Consider the following 15,392-nt stretch of genomic DNA (forward strand, 5'->3'; position numbering starts at 1 on the left):
GTTACTAATATATAGCAGTTCATATAAATAAAGAATAAATATAATATATGTAAAGTTATCAAGTGTACCACTAAAGAAAATACTCCTTATTTTTCTCTATGTTATACCAGAGGCAGATCCTACAACAAAGATATAAGTTTAAGTGATTTATTTGGAATTGAAGAAGAAAAAAGAAAATCATCCCAAAAGAGTCTGCTATTAGCAAAATACCACTTTAAGTCAAAATGGGTTTAATTCCATTGGGAAACTGGGAACCAACGTACAACACATGCCTTAGAACAGTTCCACCTGAAATGTTGCATCAGTCATTGGGTCAAAGGTATTCTAAGGAAGGAATTAGTTCTCAAAACTGGTCTATATGCACTGCTTGTCTCAGTAGTCAGAGAAAACCCACATGGAAGAAATGCAGGTACTTTCAGGTAGAAACTAGTCTGATATGCCAAGAAATGGTTAAGATCTGATAGTAGTTGAAATAGATACTCTGCAGCATTTTCTATTTAATTGAACTCAATATCCATCCTAAGACTTGGAATATTAGTATTTCCACTAGAAGTAAGAATGTTTTTGTTCCACAGTTTATCTTCCTTTTCCCTATCAAGGGTAACAACTATTCTCAAAGTATTATCTATGAGTCCTTTGTTTCTTTAACAGTTCTTTCCCCCACATTTTTGTATATAAAATATGCATTATGCTTAAGAAATTTTGTTTCCTATTCAATTTTTGTTTCTTATATTTATATCTGTGATATGTGTGGTAGTGTGCATATTTTACTGGTGTAGAATGTTCCAATATGTAAATATACCATAGTTTAATTACTCAGTTTCCTGTGGATAAGCATTTTATTTATTAATTTTCTGCTATTAGAAACATTCTTATACATATTTCCTGATGCTGTGTGCACAGTTTCTCTAAGAGATAGTATATACCTAGTGTTAAATTGGTGAGTCAAGGTTATGGGATTGTTCAGGTTTACAGATAGTGCTACATTATTTTTCAGAATGGTTCTAACAAGTTACAATAAAGTCAAAAGTATATGAGAACGCCCCTTACAAAGATGATACCACTTTAGGATGATGGAAACATCATATATCTTCAATATCTTCATTTTGGAGTCTACATAAGTTAGAAATGCATTAACAAAACTTACAAAACTATACAATAAACATGAGGATATTAACATCTCAATTAAGTTGGGATGAAGGACTAATTTTGTATATTGATTAGAAGATGGACATGATGCAATATTTGATGAGTAAACAAATCTTATATGGTGATACACCATTATTACATTTGTAATGAAAAGAAAAAAACACTTAAAATTAAGCATACCGGAATCATGATTAAAATCCCTTTCACAAAGTATCACTGTGCCCTTTGGCAGTTCTATATTTCTCCTGTTTATGTTTTGCAATTCCCAACTAAATAACTGGGTTTTTAATCCTAGTTTCTACAAAAGCCAAGTCTAGTTCTTATGATCTCTGTTGCTACTTCATTCAGATCAGTCTTCCTGTCAAGACTGAACTATTATTCTATTCTCCTGCTCTGTGTCTGGATTCATACTGTCCACGTACAGGAATACTACCCATCTTACCTGACTATCAATCATCTGAAATTTTGATCTTAGGACTCTGTCCTCTCCAACAGGCCTGATGTTATTAATCAACACCTTAACTGCCCCATCTTGCAATGTACCTTGTAACTCTAACTACACTACCCATTTGTTCCTCTGGAGTTCATATCCTTTGTTAATCGTCTTAGTGATCATTCATAAGCATAGAAAGGATCTGAAGGATACCAGAACTAGCCCTTGCCCTCGGGATTCTGATATGGCAACACATGGAAAGTTTTGGGTATGGGTATATTTTCTCTTTGTACCTCAGCTGAATATCAGTAACTGTTACTGATACTGGCAGGTATTGTTTAAATATGGAGAATCAGCTGGAGAAAAGGTTGCAAACTATTGTGTTAGCCACTGCCTTTATCCCCTAGCCAAGAGATCCACGTTCTCACAAAGTGGCTCTGTATGCCTCATCCAAGGTATCATAGTTTTCTAGTCATCCTCAAACCCTCTACAAGTCTGGATAAACACATTAAAGAGTTTCTAATATCTTATAATAATCACAAGAAAGAAAAATCCTCTATTACCAGCACAGATCATGTAGGGGTAAGAAAAATAGCCATTTTTATAAGATATGGGTAATTACTAGTTATACTTTCTAATTTATTTTCAGAGATCACTATCTTTCATCAAAACTACTTTTCTAAATGAGAATATATCAGGATTAAGATATTATGAAATAGGGGCCAGCAGGTAAAGCCACCATCTGTAATGCTGGCATCCCTTATGGGTGCAGGTACGTGTCCTGTCCAATCCAGGTTCCTATTAATGGCCTGGGAAAAGGAATGGAGGATGGCCCAAGTATCTGGGGAGACCTACCTGGGAGGCCTAGATGAAGATCCTAGCTCCTGGCTTTGTCCAGGGTAGTAAACCAGTAGATGAAGGATCTCTCTGTCTCTCTGTGTCTCTCCCTCTCTCTCTCTGTAACTCTGCCTTTTAAAATATGTAATTTTTTTAAAAAAACCATTTATTTGTTTATTTATTTAAAAGGCAGAATCACAGAGAGAGAGAGAGAGAGAGAGAGAGAGAGAGATGCAAAGACAGAGAGGGAGATCTTCCATCTTCTGGTTCAACACCCAAATGGCCACAATAGCTTGAGCTGAGCTGATCTGGAGCTAAGAGCCTCTTCAGGGTCTCCCACGTGGGTGGCAGGGGCTCAAGTACTTGTGCCATATTCTGCTGCTTTCCCAGGCACGTTAGCATGGAGCTGCATCAGAAGTGGAATAGTCCAGACACAAACCGATGGCCATATGGGGTTCTGGTGCCACAGACGGTGGCATTACCCACTATACCACAGCGCTGCCTCATAAATAAATAAATCTTAAAAAAAATTTCTTTATCTCATTATAATGAGGCAGGTATCCTAGACCACAGCTTGTAACTCGGATCCTGAGAACATCTAGAGGCTAACAATTGCATAGAATGTCATTTCATAATTCTGCCTCAAGTTGGAATTACAAAATATCAAAGAGAATTACCCTTAACATCTATCAATTCCAAAAGAGAAACATTTGTAGCAACATGTTATTAGTTGTATATTCGTTTTTACCATAACAATTTATAATTATAGCACACTGGGGGAATAAGAGCATATGTTTAAGGGATCTCTTGATTAAAGGATCTGATGTTTAAAAGATTCTATTATTTACTGATATTTTAAAGGCTAGTTATTGTAGAAAATGAAATTTGAGTGATATTAAAAATATAAGGAAATACTCTTACCTGTTTTATTCCACAGTAATCAGCAATACTGCTGATCAGCTCTGACATTGCCTGAACTTCATGAGATTTTTTCACATTCATAAACTCAACTGGCTTCACATTTTCACCTGAATGAAAATAAACAAGATTAACATACTGCTATCAAAGAAGAAAAATTTAATAAGAATTATCAGTTGAGTCACATTGTTTCAAGTTAAAAATGGAAATACAGAGATTTTATTGTGGTGTCTAGATGTCAGATCTTTATAGGATTAGCCACTTTGAGTCAAATTTGAAATATAAATAAATTAAAGGATTACTAAACTACTACTAACAGTTGGGGTTGGTGTTATAGCTATACTTAAAATGCTACCATCCTACATCAGAGAGCAACTTCAAGTCCTGTATGATCTACTTCTGATCCAGCTCCTTACAAATGCTCCTGGGAAAGCAGTAAAAGATGGCCCAAGTACTTGTGCTCCTTCCATCTAGTCAGGAAACCCAGATGGAGTTTTTGGTCCCTGTTTTGGGCTTGCCCCAATCCTGACCATTGCAGCCATTTATTGAGTGAACCAGTGAATGAAAGATCTCTTTCTCTCTGTCTCTCCCTATCTCTCTGTCACTCTGTCTTTCAATGAATGAAATAAATCTTTTTTTTAAAAAAAAGAATAGTAGAGGGGCCAGCGCCGTGGTTCACTCAGTTAATCCTCCGCCTGCGGTGCCGGCATCCCATATGGACGTCGGTTCTAGTCTTGGCTGCTCCTCTTCCAGTCCAGCTCTCTGTTGTGGCCCGGGAAAGCAGTGGAGGATGGCCCAAGTGCTTGGGCACCTGCACCCGCATGGGGGACCGGGAAGAAGCTTCCTGGCTCCTGGCTTCGGATCGGCGCAGCTCTGGCTGTTACAGCCACTTGGGGAGTGAACCAATGGAAGGAAGACCTTTCTCTCTGTCTCTCTCTCACTGTCTGTAACTCAACCTGTCAAATTGAAAAAAAAAAAAAAAAAAAGAATAGTAGTAAGAGTCCTTCTTGCAACAAAAATTAATTAATTATAAAGAAAAAGATTGATAAATTGGACTACAAAGAAATTTTTTCACCAAAATATAATCATTAAGAAGGTGAAAAAAGCAAGCCAAATGGCAGAACTGGTTTCCAAGAATAAAACAAAAGAAAATAAATTCCAACAAATCACTAAGAAAAAGATCATCCAAAAGTAAAATGGGCAAAATATCTGAACAGTCATTTCACTATCTGTGCTGTCCAACATAGTTGCTACTAACCACATACTATTAACTTTACATTTAAAATAACATTGCAAGTTAAATAAGATTGCAAGTTAAGTTTCACAGCTACCCTAGCCACATTTGAAGGGCCAAACTACCACACATGGCTAATTTCTACTATACTAAGCAGCACAGTAACAGAATATTTCCATCACTGTACAACATGCTACAATATAGCACCTTAGAGTATACACCACTATACATTATAAAGTATACTGAAATGGATAAAGAGCATATGACAAGGTAGTCAACACCAGCAGTCATGAAAGAGTTGGGTGGTGGGGAATTGAAATGTAGGGCTGGGATGGCTATTATGGTATGACAGTGTTCACATTTGAGAATGCCTTGACGTAGGCTTACCCTGGTATCATCACTTTGGGAAACTGGGTTTTCAACAAGATCTTTCCAAGTATAAGTGGTGGTTACTTGGGTCCTGTAGATGGAAGCCAGAAACTTCTTGGTAACACACCAACAGCACTTTAGACATGGTCTCTGTTGGAGAGGTTTGGATTCCACAAAGGACAAAGTGCTATACTGCTGGCAGACACTAACCTAGCAAACAGAACTACAATAAATGTAGCAAAATATTAAAAATGTGAATCTAAGAGAAAAGTTTACAGGATTCACTGTACTGCTCTGCAACTTTTCTGGTTTAAAATTTTTCAAAATTAAAAGGTGAGTTAATAGATATGAAAGACCTTTGTAGATGATAAAGAGGGTGTGAGATTATTTTATTAATCATGTAGTAATATCTATTAGATTCATTATTATTATTATAGCTGATTCTTTACTCAGGTTTGAAGAATAGCTTTTTTTTTTTTAAACCAGACATCTGATCTCTTTTAATTGTGGAGTAGTCTATTTATCATAATTATGATGTGGTTAAGTTTTAATCTATGATGTTGCTATTTGGTTTTTCATTTGTCCCCTTTCCTGATGGTCATGTTTCTCCCCTCATCTCCAACCATCCCCTTCCATTCCTCTTATCTGCTTTCTCACAAAAATATTGACCATGAAGAACATTAGCCTACTGCAACAAAAAAAGATGTACAGATTTTGCAATCTGTAGTAGCCCACCACAATTCATGTTCCGAGGGCCAGGAACTATATGAAGTAATGGTTGCCAGGATTAATGCAGGAAAAAATGTAGAAATCTTTGAAATGTTCTAATATGGAAACAAGAGAAACTACTTTTCTAGGTAATAGCTAATTTATCAGAGCTTATGACAGAGAATCTAACACTAAATTAAAAGCATATTGGAAAGATATCTACATAGTGATGAACACTATAAAAATCACTCATACTTACACATAAACACACATACCAGTTTTCTGTTTTTGATTTCCTTGAAGGGCTACAAGCAACTGTTCAAAAGGAGTACATATTCCCAAGTTCTGCATGGAAAAACATTTTGCAGCCAGAGCAAAGGCTTCTGCACTCACCAGCTTCTGAGAAGTTTCACTAAATATTTTGGGAAAATCAGTAATACCTAAAAAATCAGGATAGAAAAGGAACATGAATAATAATTAATAGCTAATTTATGTATATCTTAAAAACAGTAAATGGATACCATTGGATTTTTAGAACAAATTACAATATTTTTCATTGTGGTATAAAATTTTGGAATTTCTGATTGAGCATGTCCCAAATTGTACATCTCCTCCCTCTCTTATTCCCACTCTTATATTTAACAGGGATCACTTTTCAGTTAAATTTCAACACCCAAGAATAATTGTGTGTTAATTACAGAGTTCAACCAATAGTATTAAGTAGAACAAAAAAAATACTAAAAGGGATAAAGGATTAAATTGTACATCAACAGACAGGACAAGGGCTGATCAAGTCACTGTTTCTCACAGTGTCCATTTCAAGTTAGAAATGTGCCAGGGGACTCCAATACAATCACATCAAGGTTGCATGTACCAATGCCATCTCACTAGTCCAAGTGATCAGTTTCAGTTCACAATTGATCACACTGATAAGTCTAAGAGTCAAAGGGATCAAATAAACAAGACTAGTGTCTGCTAATACTAACTGATAGAATAAAAAAGGGAGAGAACGATCCAAAATGGGAAGTGCGATACACAGCAGACTCGTAGAGTGGCAGATGTCCTAAACAGCACTCTGGCCTCAGAATCAGCCCTTAAGGCATTTGGATCTGGCTGAAGAGCCCATGCGAGTATTTTAGGCATGGAAAGCCAAGATACTCTGGCAAAACAAAACAAAACAAAACAAAACAAAACAAAACACCTAAATGAAAGATCTCTGTGAGTGAGATCCCAGTGGAAAGAACAGGTCATCAAAGAAGGAGGTACCTTTCTCTGAAGGGAAGAGAGAACTTCCACTTTGACTATGACCTTGTCTAAATAAGATCGAAGTTGGCAAACTCAAAAGGCTTTCATAGCCTTGGAAACTCATGACTAGAGCCTAGGGAGATTACTGACGCCATAAACAAGAGTGTCAAATTGTTAAGTCAACAACAGGAGTCACTGTGTACTTACTCCTCATGTAGGATCTCTGTCTTTAATGTGTTGTTCAATGTGAATTAACGCTATAACTAGTACTGAAACAGTACTTTACACTTTATGTTCTGTGTGGGTACAAACTGATGAAATATTTACTTAATATATACTAAATCGATCTTCTGTATATAAAGATAATTGAAAATGAATCTTGATGTGAATGGAATGGGAGAGGGAGCGGAAGATGGAAGGGTTGCGGGTAGGAGGGAAGTTATGGGGGGGGAAGCCATTGTAATCCATAAACTGTACTTTAGAAATTTATATTTACTAAATAAAAGTTTTAAAAAAAAGAAAATCTAAACAGACCAACAACCAAGACAGAGAAAAAAAAATTTTGGAATTTCTGTACTGGTCCCTTTCATATGCTTGCTATTTGAATTATTAGCCAAGAAAGAAAAGAGAAAAAGAAATATTAAAGTCTGAACAGTAATGTACTTATCTAATTTATGAACTGTCTAAGATAACCTACAGCTGAGCATTTGAAGGAAGTAAGCTTGTGTAACACTGTTATTCCCAATCCACAATGTATGTGGAACAATGGTAAAAACCTTAGGGTAAAATGTTCTTGAATACAAGTTCACGCATCATCTGGGCCACGCAGAAGTGTGTGCAGTGTGTACATATGTTCAATACAGTCAATATAACAGCTCTTAAACTAATCAGGTAATGATCTGGTGAAAACAGGTCATTTTCTTCTCACAGTGAGTTTTAAACCACACATCCTTAAATTTAATGCAGTAAGGCTCATGAACTTAAAATAGTATGGAAAAATGCCGTACTATTCACCAACATACATTGACTCTTCTGTTTGAGGATTACACACCATATTGAACTCAGGAGTGTTTAAATCTTGCTCATGCAAACTGAAATGAAAAAAACATTTTCAGTCAGAAGTTTTATGAGTTATCAGAAGAGTCACTAATTTTTTTTCCAGCTCTGTAATTGAAGAAGTGTGTGTGAAGATGGAACTTCCCTCAGCCTAAATCTCTGAAGGATTACAATAAGGATAGCATTGTTACCAAACTACAAAGGAACATGCAGCATACACGAAAATACACTTTACTGCTTTCAGTCACTCAGGTTTTGGCATATTGCTACAGCATAGTCCCACAGATTCTGATGCAAGTACATTGGTATCCTGACAGATTTATGCAATCTTAGTAATCTATGGCCATTTTCAAGACCTTTCAATTTATGAGAGTTTAAAAAGGGCATTCCAATTCATGTGTAGTGGTTCTAAGAAATTCTTTGGACAAATGAGTCCTAGCAGCTGACTCACTGAAAATTACTTTTAATACTTGAAAAAAAAAAAAAAAATCCAGACTCAGTGGTTAAGTGAAAATATTCACCTAAGGCAAAAGTATGGTGCCATCTAGGAAACAACTGCGGTCCTACCAAAAAAATAAAAAATTAAAAAATTAAAAAACAAACCATACTATCTGCTATGAAGTTTTCTCTTGCATAGTTTATCTCACAGTTCTTAATAAAATAAAAAATATCAAGCTAGAGAAACCTGAAAATAAGAAAACTGATGGTATACAAAATTTAAAATAAAAAAGTATATGTTTAAGCTTCTATTTTTTTAAAGCTAAGATCTACTTCTATTATGTTGGTGGTGGTAATATCGATCAAATCTATTGATAAAATGAACACAGGCAGGAATGTGAAAATTATATACTTGACTCAACTAAACAGAAATTTAAATTACAAAATTACTATACTGACTTTATTTAACATCCATTTCATGTATTATATACAAAGTTCTGTGGACATTTTACACTAAATTTACTAAGGCAGCCAAAAGCAATAAAATCTATGTCAAAATATTTAGGCATGCTACAGAAGGGAAAACTCAGTCAACTATTACGTGAGACTCTCAGGTTTAAGAGCAGTCTCAACATCCCCAAGTTCCAGGGCAGCAATTTCTTATAGTGTGATAGAATAAGAGCATTAAATCTCAAAGTGCAGAGGGACTATTATAATAGTCAGTTATTGGACAAAGTTGCCAACAGAAAGAAATGTGATGTTTCTGTTGGAGACGTAAAGGTTCAAACCAACTTAACCATCCTACTGAAAATCCTTGAAAAAATTCCAATCTAACCTGAATTAAATGTTGTTAATTTGGGTTTAGTTATAGGACTCCCAGTAATTTCAGGGAGCCCTAAATTACAGGTCTAAATTATAACTATATTACCTGATCAGCTATGATGTTTTTTAAAAAAGGATAGTGTTCTTATTCATTCCATTAGTTTACTTGGACAGTCTAGAACTCTATGAAAAACATCCTTGAATTATGGAAACACATTTGCTCTACATTTTTTGCTTTCAAGTGATCCAGACAGTAACTTCCGTGACTTTTTACTTTTAGAGGTTCAGAGAGAGAGGAGAGTACTGAATGATCTTGTCTTTACTTCCATCCCTGAAACAGTATGTGAGAAAGTTAAGTGGCAGTATATCTATCTAGCATTCACAGTGCTTCCCGAAGAACTTGTATAATCAGTTTGAGTGTGGCAACCAACAAACCAGAAACCATTGCATCGTTTAATTTATATTTAGTTACTTAGGTTTTTCAAAGGAGGAAAGCTTTGTCTTTAAATTTGCTGCTCACTGCACCTGCATATTCGGTGGCTTGATTCTTTTGCCCATATCTCCCTCTACTGGAAGTTCCTGTTCAGGTTCTAATTTAACATATGCTTATCTTGTAATTTAACATATGCTTATCTTCTTTTTATTTTTTGTTCAGTCTTGATAGAAAAGTCATACACACACATTTGATTAAGAAAATCTAAAGGTACACAAATGCATAATAAAATTTGAAAACTAAAAATAAGAACAATGACTATATATTAATTAATCCATAAAACAAAATTTAAAACATGAAAGTTATCTGAGTATTATCTAGCAATTTAAGGAAGATGATTACTGTCAGAATTCATAATATCTCGTGACCACTATTGATAACCGTTAATGCATATATTCCATGCACCAGATACCATGTTAAACACTTTACCTTTCAGGGGACAGTTTTATGAATTAATTACATAGTACTCTCATAGCCATTTGGAGAGGAAAAAACTGAGACTTAGGAGGCTACACTTTACCCAAGTTTGCACAGAGCGTGCCAGGGCATGTTACAGGGCAGTCTGACATCATACTTTACTCTTAATTCCTGCTTTGTATTAGCATGTCACCATAGTAATTACAATGGGTAATAAAGGAAATCAACCAGAACAACACTAATGAAAAGGGTTAGGTTCTGAGTCAATCATGGCAAGAATTCTCTCTGGTAGAAATCAATACACTGAAACATCTTAAGATATTGCACACTCATTTTAACATCTAAATTCTTCCACTTTCTTCATTCCTCTACTCCACGAGAAGTAATCTTAAAGCTCTGATAAATTTTAAAGAAATAATTTTTATATGTACAACAACTGAAAGGTCTCTGAAAAGGGGATAACATATTTCAATAAAATATTATTGTGGTATCTAGTTCTAGAAACAAAGTGATGGTACTGTTTCATGCCCAGAATTTCAAGAAGAAATCAACAGTTCCCTGTCAACAATAATCTTCACAAGGACATAAAAATACTCTATATCCATTTCTTTTTAAATGTCCACAGATTCAAACAATTCAAAATTGAACTGAATGTTCTCACTATCTCCAATGCTTTCCCTTCAATTTTCTATCTTGTAATAATATTATGGTTCATGGAGTGAAAAAGTTAAAAGCTACTTTATTTTCTAAATGCTTCTTGTACCCTTAATCCACATGTCCAACCACACATCAATTTTGATGTAAAAGTATCTGTCATTTGGAAGCCTCCTCACCCATCACTGCTATGTTTCAAATCCTATTAACTCTCACCAGTGCTACTGTAATACCTCCATAGTTGAGTTTTCCTGTTATCCATACAACTCCCAGAGCACAGTGCTCTGTAAGTATTGGCTGAACTGAGTTGAGCATGTTTTTTAAAATGAAAAATGACTGTTATCCAATGCATATTTAAACAAGCAATTTATGCTTTGGCTTCCCCAACAGTATTTTTGGTTTCGACCTTTGATAACTGTGTTAACAGAGTTTAACCAAAAATTGACTTCCTAAATTTTGAAACTAAAGATAGGGTGAGTTAAAGTCTATGAACACATGAGTCTAATCTAACTACAATCCTGTAGTCTATAGAGGGAAAAAATAAAAATACACACTGCTGCTTTTATAAGAAATAATTTTATATTGCCTTACTATGTGCTGGGAATTTTTTGCCTAAGCTATTCTAATTTAAGTTACACATGAATATGAAATTTAAAAGTGTTATTTAAACAACACAAAATCATACTCTTGGAAGGAGTAAGATACTAGTAACAAGGAATTGACATGCACGTCCTTATTGTACCAATTTTATCATCACAATGAATATACTAAAGTACACTTAATCATTCAAAAAGCATTTCCACATTCAACTAAGTTATTTATAAACATGAAATTAAATGTAAGAAGAGAAGCATTTAACCACAATATTTTAACTCTAAGGTCCCTTTCATAGTTCAATTTGAGGAAAAATCAAAACATATATTGAAAAAAATTTAGAAATTTATTTGCTAAATAAAAATAAGCTTGATAAAAATAAATAAATCAGCAGTGCCCACAATGTATTCAGATACTAACTGAACGCTAATGAAGTTAATTTATTTGAACTTATGGTTCATCTAGGTGATAGTGTTTTACAATTATTGGAGCATATGGATAACAAATGTTCAACCAACATGGATTCAAGGGGGCTCAGTAATACCCAATTAGGATTCTATGGAATGCCACATTGTATGAGCTTACTCAGGCCTTTGTACTTGTGTTTTTTCTCTGTCTGAAACTATATTTTTCCATATATATCCATGGCTCACTTTCTGACTTCTTTCAAGTTGTTAAATTGGTAAGTTTGCCTTAAGTCAGTTCCATATTTGGGTGAAAATATCTGGTCCAAAGTTGCCTTCATATGTAGTGAGCTGCAAATTAAGAGTGTTTTCTTAACAGTAGCTGTCTCAGTCAATTACAGCAGTTGAGTCTCAGCCTATCACAGGCTGCCAATTGATCAGACCATGTTCATATAAGACAAATGCCTCATCACACCATGCCCATATAAGGAAAATGCTGACTGCAATCAATCAGGTTGCGTGTCATTTTCTTTTCTCTGACTATAAATATAACCTACATATGTGGTGGGGTGGGATATTCTGAACCAAACTGATCCACAATGTTGCTTGGTTCTAGAAACTTTTTCTTGCTCAAATAAACTTCGTTAAATTTAACTCATCTCAGATTTTTCTTAAGCAGATCTTTGTTCAAATATTGTCATTTCAGGGAAGACATTGACCATCTTATTTAAAATTGCAACCTCACTCAGCTCTCATTCCCCTCCAATTCTTTAGCTTTTTTTTAATAGCATCTGATACAGCATGTAAGATCTAAAAGGATGTCAATATAACTAACAGAGAGAGAGTTTTCCCAAAATAATTATTTATAATTATATTTATTTGGGAACAGAGCTTTGCAATGAAAGTATTTTCAAGGAGGTTGAGACAAAGTGATGTTTTTAAAGGCAAAAACAAAAGCCACTTGGATACACGGGTTCATTAGTTCTCTGTTCTTACTTTGGCTAGTGGATGTCCTCCTTTCCCCAAAGGCCCTTGTGTTAAAGGATTGGTCTTCTGAGTGTCACTAATGGGAGCCGGGCCATGTGCGAGATGCTTCTATCACTGTGCATGTGCCTGTAGGGCAGTTCTTGTGAAGGAGTTGTTTTGAAAGCCTGGATTCGGGCCTACTTTCCTTGTGCTTTCTGGCTCATCATGTGGTTTTTCCTCTGTACCTGCCACATCCGCCTTGTCAGAGCCAAAGCCTGCGCCATGCTGTCTAGATGTTGGCCTCCAAAACTAACTGCAAAATAAACAGTTTCTCTTTATAAGGTAGTTGCTGCAGGCATTTCATTATTGTGATGAAAAAGTCAATTAATACAGTCTGGAAACCCAAGGTGGGAGTCGGCTCCAGTTCCTTGGTGGAGGTGCCACTGGGGGACAAGTGACCTATCCAGAATATCTTGTCTGAGTTGTTGCATTCTTGAAGAGTTTTAAAGATAGACAGTTACAGAAAACTGCAGAGCTGGGAGGCATGCAAAGCAAGTGTATGGTCAGAATGAGAAGTAATCTCCTGTGGGACTTCAGTGGACTACTGAAACAGCATGTTTCTCAGACAAGCATAAGCCCTCCCTTCATTACCTACTGGCTCCAATTTTGTCTGTGTCTGATAAGAATGACTTCATCATGGTATCACACAACTTCTGTAAGGACTTTGATTTTTATTCACTGCTACATCACCAGAGCCAAGAATAATTCCTGCCACATAGCAGGTACACAATGAATGAATTAATGAGTACATGAGTGTGCAAGAACTAGGGTTTGAATTCTGGCTCTCAGACTATTTATTCCTGTGGCTATGGGTAGTGTATTTACTTGCTCTTACGCTCAAGTTCTTCATCTATAAAATGCTGGAGAAATACCTAATTTATAGTGTTGTAATACACACATATACATATATATGTACATATGCATATAGACATACACAACTGTATTTATATTTTTTAAATATTCCTAACACACATCTTAGACCATAATGGGCAACCCCCCAACCAAGAAGTCTAACTAAAGTTAGTGAATTTTCTAACACTTGGGATTTAGTTGGAATAAATACTCAACTATTTAGGGTCACAACACCATATAGGCTATTAGAGAACAACTTGAAATAAAGATCAATACAGATATAAGTGTAGGGTCTGCTGTGACAAAGGAGATTTGAGGCCTGAAACTTAAGCGTAAGACTTTTTCTATTACAGGGAACCAACATGGTGCAGCAGATAAAACCGCTACTTGCAATGCAGACATCCCATATTAGAGCAAAGGCTGAAATTCTCACTACTCTACTTCTGATTCAGCTTCCTGCTAATATGCCTTAGGCCCCTGCAACCCAGGTGGAAGATCCAGATAAAGTTCCTGGCTCCTGGTTTTGGCCTAGCCTAGGTCTGACTGTTGCAGCCATTTGAGGAGTAAATCAGTGAATGGAAAATCTCCGGGTTTCACTCTCTACTTCCCTCTCTCTCTGTTGCTCTTTCAAATACATTAATAACTAAATCTTTTCTTTAAAAAACTTTTAGGGGCGGACACTGTGATGTAGTGGGTAAAGCTGCCACCTACTACGCTAGCAACCCACGTGGGCGCCAGTTCCTGTCCCGGCTGCTCCTACCGATCCAGCTCTCTGCTATGGCCTGTGACAGCAGTTGAAGATGGCCCATGTTCTTGGGCCCCTGCGGAGGAGACCTGGAAGAAGCTCCTGGCTCCTGGCTTTGGATCTGCCTATCTCTGGCATTTGGGGAGTAAACCAGTGGATGGAAGACCCTTCTCTCTGTCTCTCCCTCTCTCTGTCTGTAATTCTACCTCTAAAATAAATAAATAAATCTAAAAAAACCCCTCTATTATTAGAATGAAAGTACAACAAGAAATGGATGAGTTGAAACATAAGAATCAACATGGAAGTCAAACAGTTAACAGTGGGTTTTACCATACCATAGATAAGTCAAAAACAAGAACTCTGTGTTTGAAAGCCCACTAAATAATACTGTTACTGTGTCCCACAATCGGCTTTAAAGCACAAAAAGAAAATTTTAGTATTAATGATACTTCTCACTAAACCTGATATGAAATTTGGTAGTTTATAATCTTGGCTATGCATTCAAGACCTGCAGTAGTGCTTTTAGTTTGCTTTAACTGAATGTTTTAATTTCCTATTAACCCTCTATTGTCAGAAAAAAAAGCAAGAGATAAGAGATTCACAGAAATTCACAGTAATTAACTTCATTTAAAATTAGTCATTTAATGACAAATTAAACAAATATTTTAACATGTTTTCTAATTTTTTATAAAAATATATATCTGAGAGGCAGAAAGGCACAGAGATAAAAAAATTTTATCTGACAAAGAGGGAGCTCACATCCTCTGGTTCACTACCCAAGTGCCCACAAGAGCCAGAGCCAGGACAAGCGCAGAGCTGGGACTGCAAGTCACCTCTCCCCCAGTAAGGGCAGCAGGGAGTCCAATGACCTGAGCCTTCACTGCTGCCTCCTAGGAGGGAAGCAGGAAGCTGGAGACAGTAGCCAGAGCTGGGAAACAACTCAGGAACTCAGATGTGGGACACAGAAATGTCAACTGCTAGGCTATACATCTGCTGCT

At 36.0% G+C, this 15,392-nt stretch overlaps 1 protein-coding gene across 3 annotated transcripts in view; it reads right to left on the bottom strand.

Moving 5' to 3' along the window:
• METTL25 (methyltransferase like 25) overlaps nucleotides 1–15,392 on the bottom strand; it is a 118,779-nt gene that overhangs the window by 100,875 nt on the left and 2,512 nt on the right. For all 3 annotated transcript variants that reach the window (XM_062203153.1, XM_062203155.1, XM_062203154.1), the window contains exons 2-3: nucleotides 5,924–6,088; nucleotides 3,341–3,447 (exon numbers count right to left, since the gene is read on the bottom strand). In XM_062203153.1, coding sequence (XP_062059137.1) covers nucleotides 3,341–3,447; nucleotides 5,924–6,088 — 272 coding nt within the window. The remainder of the gene's footprint in view (nucleotides 1–3,340; nucleotides 3,448–5,923; nucleotides 6,089–15,392) is intronic.

The sequence above is a fragment of the Lepus europaeus genome, chromosome 10 (assembly GCF_033115175.1).
Source record: "Lepus europaeus isolate LE1 chromosome 10, mLepTim1.pri, whole genome shotgun sequence".
Lineage (NCBI taxonomy): Eukaryota > Metazoa > Chordata > Mammalia > Lagomorpha > Leporidae > Lepus > Lepus europaeus.